This window comes from Anneissia japonica, unplaced genomic scaffold (genome assembly GCF_011630105.1).
Source record: "Anneissia japonica isolate Jap-2015-1 unplaced genomic scaffold, ASM1163010v1 scaffold287726_len2788222_cov184, whole genome shotgun sequence".
In the NCBI taxonomy this organism is placed as follows: domain Eukaryota; kingdom Metazoa; phylum Echinodermata; class Crinoidea; order Comatulida; family Comatulidae; genus Anneissia; species Anneissia japonica.
In genome coordinates this window covers 1,695,076-1,701,673 of record NW_022705125.1, presented here as the reverse complement: position 1 = coordinate 1,701,673, position 6,598 = coordinate 1,695,076, and the positions used below count along the sequence as shown (strand labels likewise).

The following is a 6,598-nucleotide window of genomic DNA, read 5'->3' as shown; positions in this document are numbered from 1 at the left end:
TTTGTCCCCGACAAATTGTATTGTATGGCTATGTGGCCATTTACACTTAAATAGAGCTTCGTCAATTACGAAAATTGATCATATGTTTTCGTGTTTACGTAAGGCCTACTTATGTTTAGTACAAGCCAGTTAGAATGAGAACTTACGTCTAAGATCGGACCCTCCTCTCGGGAAATAGCAAACACTGCGTAGATAGGGATGACGACAAATGAAGTGCAGCTGAGAATCCATCCGACAACCTCTGCCCAAGCAGGATACTTGTAGTCATTGTACGTCACAGGGGTATAATATACAAACGTGAACACAATAATGGCCTATTGACAACAAAATCAACAACAGTGACTAGGATTATCTTATATTATGATATGTAATAAATACAGTAATAAATAGTTGGAAATATGAAGGGCTGTAGTATGCCATTTTATTGGGCGTATAAGGCTTTTGAAATATAGGGACCAACTGAGAGTATTGGTGAAAAGGGATGACACCGTTACTATTTCGATAGTTTTGCACGATTTCCCAACAAGCACAAAATGTTATAACTTTCGCAAAGTTGTGAACGTTGTTGTTAGGTTATGTCAGAAAATAACGTCACACACAGCATGGCAGCAACGTTACAAGTACGTACAACACCAAGGAGCTGCAATATTATTATAACGTTATTGTTGTTTAATGCATCAACGCTAGCGTTTTGAAAAACTTTAAAGTATGGCAGAGCTGGAACCATTATTTTCATGGGCGTCGATTGGTGGGGGACGGGGGACATGTTCCCACACCAGTAGTGGAATTATTTCAACTGTACTCCCTCCCCCCAACTTTTCACCAATTTTCTATAGTTAAAACCCCACTTTTCAAAGCGAGTGGAAAGAACAACAATTACGAATTTGGTCTGTTAATTTGTGCTCTGTTTACAGTGCGGTGCATATTTCCGGATCAAAACAGATTAGAAAACGCAATTGTTTGTACACTTCGTATCTCAGTAACCACTCGATTTTATAGATGCAAACGGTTATCAGAGATTCAATTTATTGGGAAACCAATGTACACTTGGCGTTAAAATTCGAAGCATCAAACCTATTAGGCCAACATTTTTACAAACTCAAAAGTGCAAAATTTCTACTATAAACAGTTTATTCCCCTTTTTTAATATTATTAAGACCTGTACTAATAGTGTTTAATATTAGGGCCTATCTGCATACATATATTCCGGTTCAATTGAATTTTATATAGGGGCCTAGCCATTATTAAATAATTATACAGCTGATGATACTTTATGTTTGTGAAATAATAATGTTTGACGGTTGTTGTGAGGTGAGGCGCGGTAACACCCTCCATTTGTAAAAGTCCCCCCTCCCTCCCTGGGCCACAGCGGCATAGCGAGTTAGTGACAGGCCCAAGTGCAAGATAATTGCCTGGCCCTAAAATGCACCTGATTGGACCCAGAGACAGAGTCTTTGTGGGGTCTACTTAGGCGAAAATCTTAATGCATTACATTCTAAAATTGTTTAAAACGGTTACAGCATTGTAAAGAGCAATAAATATAGTCAAGTCTTGTATATCTTGTAGTTTATGTTGGGAATTTCATGTGTCTGATAAAGTATAATATTGACATACTACATGCTTGCGGTACACCACGTTATAGTTCTGAAAACAACTGTTGTTTTTTTGAGAATATCTCGACGTTTCGATTGATATTATCCTGATTATGATTGAAGCAACTCATTCGAAACATCGAGACATTCTACAAAACCTTTCAGAACTATCTACGTGGTGTACCGCAAGCATTTACTATATTATTACTTTGACATGCTAACCGTTAAACATAACAATAGAACAATCATATTGAACATGATTTTCAGTGAAGTAAAACGTACTGTATTCAATTAGGTGTGATGACCTGATGTGATTCAAAAACGTGCACAATATATAAGTTGAACCAAATTTAAAACAGGCTTATTCAATTGCTTCAGAAATATGCTTTCAAAGATTATTTAGTGCATCGTGCCGTGGTAGCGTGTAAACCTAATAGGCCAACATTTTTACAAACTCAAAAGTGCACAATTTATACTATAAACGATTTATTGCTTTTTTATATTATTAAGACCCATACTAGTGTTTAATATTATCTGCATACATAGATTCCTGTTTTTCCTAATTTCAAAAAATTCTAGTTCCAGAATGTCTCGACGTTTCGATTGATATTATTCTCCTGATGACGATTGGAGCAACTCATTCGAAACGTCGAGACATTCTCAACAAAACTGCGTGGTGTACCACAAGCATTCAATATGTTATTACTTTGACATGCAAACCTTTAAACAATATGTTTTTGATAACAATAGAACAATCAATGACATGATTTTCAGTGAAGTAAAACGTACAGTATTCATTAAGATGACCTGACGTGATTAAAAAACGTGCACAATACATAAGTTGAACCAACTTCAAAATAGGCCAGGCCAAACAAAAATGTACGTGCCGATATTTCAATTGCTTCAGAAATAGGCCTATGCTTTCATAAAGTATTTTAGTGCATCGTACCGTGGTACGAAGCATATACGTAAATACATAATGGGAGAAAATAACCTTGATTGTATTCAACAGATATGAAGCTGTTCAAGGCATGTTTGTTTTGTTTGTTTGTTTGTTTTGTTTGAAAAAATCTTCCTTGCCGTGTTTGGTGGCGCGTGATATATAAATGGTAATGAATATAGGCCTAATCTATAATTTAGGCTTCTAAAAACTGTTATTGAGGGAAACATTTAAGTATTAATTTTTAAAGTTACATTTCCTAGATCCGTCAATGTTCCAGTATTGAAAGTGTGGAAATAAATGTAAATTGCATTACTTAAAATTAAATATATACGACTTATAGCATAGAACGCATGGGCTTCCTTCCAAGACTTCCTTATTTTGCAATTTGTTCTCCCCCACCCCCAGCCACTTTCAAACACGGATCGACGACCTTGAAAATTTTCGATTTTTCTAATTTGACTTGAATAAAATGAACAAATAAAAATCGTCGAGGCTGCTTAAGCAAATGAATCACTATACCAGTTCATCTTTCAATTAATTGAATAAATAAGTATTGTATTGTTATAGTTTTGTTACTCATTTTCCGTTTCTTTAAATTCATTTTGATATAGAAATTGCATTATGTTGCCGTAATAAAAGTTTGGAATCAATTGAATAACTTAAAATTGTTAGCTGTGATACGATGGTAATTTTCCTTATAATTCGATACTTTATAGGGGCCACACTACTCTATACTGTAATTATATTCAATTTCATTACACATTGCCTGCATATGTATCTCAATGTTTATGTAAATTATATGAGAACTTACAACGAGGAGAACCGGGGTGACTACCATCCAACACGCCTTCCAGTAGATTCGAGGTCTGAATCCCACCATCGCTTCAATGTCGTCCAAGAAACGGTTAGTACCTAAAATTATGCAAGTAAATACAAAGTAGTATTGTTAGTCACGCGGCTAACCCTGGATTTTGATACCAAGGAATGGTGAGGAACAGTATAAAGCTTTATAGAATTTAGAAATTGATGACAGTCAAAGCAATTGACCATTGATTAATCAATAGGAAAATAAATAAGTAAATACATTGATCAATGAAAGGAAATAGTAGGCTAAATGAATGAATGAATGATTCATATTCCATTACGAAAATTAACGTTCGGTGCGTTAAATGACGCAGATAACAAAACGTTTTACGCCTGTTGTAAGGCACCCTTGGTTTTGACAGCATATTTAAAGTAAACGTATGTAGTGTCTATATAACTTGAATACAACCGCGATAAGAACCATAAGCATGTTATTTCTCAATTTCTTAAGAAGTGCATAATTATAGGCTATATGTCTAAACCTACCGTATTGGTAGCTGATAACACAGCAGAACACGATAGCGATGACCATTAGTGAGAATCCAGCCGAATACCAGTCCATTAGCTGGAACACGTACAATCCGCCCTACAAAGATATCAAGCCACTATATTAAGTATGTTTTAGGTCTATCGATTTTTTTTTAATTCACAAACTTACCCCGTACAGTCTGACTATAAATTACTTTCGAAAATTAGAAACAGATCGAGACGACACTTAGGCCTATTAGTCCGGGGGCATATGTCGAAAAATGGGCTCCCGTGGGATTTTTGTGATCATTTTAGTTTTTTGGATGGAATATATACTTTGAAGTATGCTGAATCCAATAAAATGAGTCGCCAATTTTTTTACGCATATCTTCATATGCAAATTAGTTAAACTATGCAAATTAGTTCTGAAAATATAGGGTACTTATATCTTGGTACCCACTTGTTGTAGAAAGTTGATTCTTTCTTAAAGTTGTTCAGAACATGCATGTTTCTATTTACGCTAATGAAACATTTTCTTCAAAAATGACCGGAAGTGCCATTTTGCCGACCTTATTAGCATAAATATGCAAATTAGGGGTGGAAATATAGGGAGCTATATCTAGAAAACCACTGGTCGTACAGAGTTGCTTTTTGCAGCAAAATGTTTAAAACATGCATATTTATATTTACTGTAATGGACAATTTTCTCTAGAAATGACCGGAAATTGTGCTTTTGACCTTTGACCTCAACTTTGCGTGAATTTAATATCTTGGCAACCACTGATCGTACAGAGTTGCTTTTTGTAACAAAATGTTTAAAATATGCACATTTATATTTTAACAGAATAATTTCTTAATATCAACCAGAAACTTTTTTATTGACCTTTGACATATCTTTGCAGTATATAGGCCTATTATATATGTATATTTATACCTAATGATGACTTATGGTCGAAAGTATTATTACAACAATTGTATTATTACTTGAATATACATTACATTTTAAACTTCTGCTCAATTCTGTATTATTCAGATTTGTCTGTATTGTCATTTTTGTTGACATACCGGTAGGCTACACATAATTATATTTCAGATTTCCTTACTGCAAGCAGTGTTAAATTGTTTTCACTAATTTTTGCCTTTCCCCTAAAACAACAAGCCATGTAAACAACCACGTCCTTTGATTTAATTTACAATGAAAACAAAGTTTCGTCTGTCAGATATTTATTTAGGCCTACTTACCCTGTATGTAGGGGATTGGTCTTAACAGGGTTGGTATTAACAGGGTTAGATTTACTGTATAGCCCTTTATTTTCGCGCGCTCTTATAATCTTCGCGATTTTCGCGATGAAACGACGATCGCGAAAAATAAGGACGTGCGAAAATGGGGAAATTTTGAATGATACTTGTGTCTTCAAAATCAATACTAGGCCATACTCATAGCAAATATAAAACTGATATTCTCTGAAGATTTCATGGAAACATTCTTGCTTCCTTGTGCAGTATTTTTTTAATCATTTAATCACATTTTTAAAGCTAAATGCAGTATTATACAAATGACTATAATGCCATATTCCTATTCTGAAAATAAGCTGTCTTGGCTAGGGCAATACATCACACTTCACACAGCCAGAGTAAAGTGGTACCAGTGGTGGTCTATTTTCCTAGCTGAGCCTATGCCAGTCCTACCTGAAGGTGGAATAAAAATCGTAGCATTGTATTTCTTGTACAATACGGATGTTTATTAGTTGATAATTAACTATTACAATCGTTTTATATAACATATCAATGTTAGGCCTACACTTTCTGCAAGATGGTAGGTATGTTAAATTGTAAAATCGCGAAAATAAAAGGTCGCAAAATGTTAGAAATTGTAAAATCGTGAAAAAATATAGGGCCGCGAAAAAAGGGCAATACAATGTGTGAATATATTTCAGATCTACTTCACTGCAAACAGGTTGACTTCGTGTATAGTTTCCCACAAGAACAATCCATCTAATTCTTTTAAATATATACACGTCTTTTCACAAGTTTGTAAGCCAAGTATTTGTCTACTATTATACCTCTTTTTGTGTCAAGAACGGCAGTGTAAAAAATGTATTTCTTTTGTTATTTTTTGTACGCAATTTATGATTACATTTGCATCTAATCGTTTTAAGTAGGATGATTTATTGTAACCTTTTTGTTCAGTGTTAACCAAAGACTTGATAACCATCTGTAACCTATTGCTTAGGACCTGAGCAAGGATTTTATAGTCTGCATTTAAAAATCTAATGGGTCGCCAATTATCTAATTTTTGTCTGTCAGCTCCTTTGAAAAGTAAGGTGATTATTCCACGTCTTTGTGAACAAGGCAATTCTTGTGACTTAAAACTGGCTTTTATTGAATTACACACTAAAAATCCAATCTGGTTCCAAAAAAGAAGTGAACCTGAACCTGAAGATTTATTATTTTTCCTATATGAGTGCCGCTTTACAATCTTCAATAGAAATATCCCCTTCACACAATATTTTTTCTTCTTCATTAAGTACGTTTACATTTGTTTCGTCAAGGTACTCATTAGTTCATTTACTGCTGAGATAAACATACAAGCAGTAAATAACGATGAAATGGGTGTTGTTTTTTCCTGTACAATTTACAATTTTGACTTATGCAAAAAAAAAAAAAGAATGAAATTGGTTGAGAGCTGTTTAAACGTTCTTTTAAATGTGTGTAGGTATATGTGTACGTA

At 34.2% G+C, this 6,598-nt stretch overlaps 1 protein-coding gene across 1 annotated transcript in view; it reads right to left on the bottom strand.

The window, feature by feature from the left end:
• Positions 1-6,598, bottom strand: part of LOC117105220 (sodium- and chloride-dependent glycine transporter 1-like) — an 18,624-nt gene that overhangs the window by 1,453 nt on the left and 10,573 nt on the right. The window contains exons 10-12 of the mRNA XM_033246294.1: positions 3,886-3,985; positions 3,347-3,447; positions 147-314 (exon numbers count right to left, since the gene is read on the bottom strand). Of these exons, the coding sequence (XP_033102185.1) occupies positions 147-314; positions 3,347-3,447; positions 3,886-3,985 (369 nt within the window). The remainder of the gene's footprint in view (positions 1-146; positions 315-3,346; positions 3,448-3,885; positions 3,986-6,598) is intronic.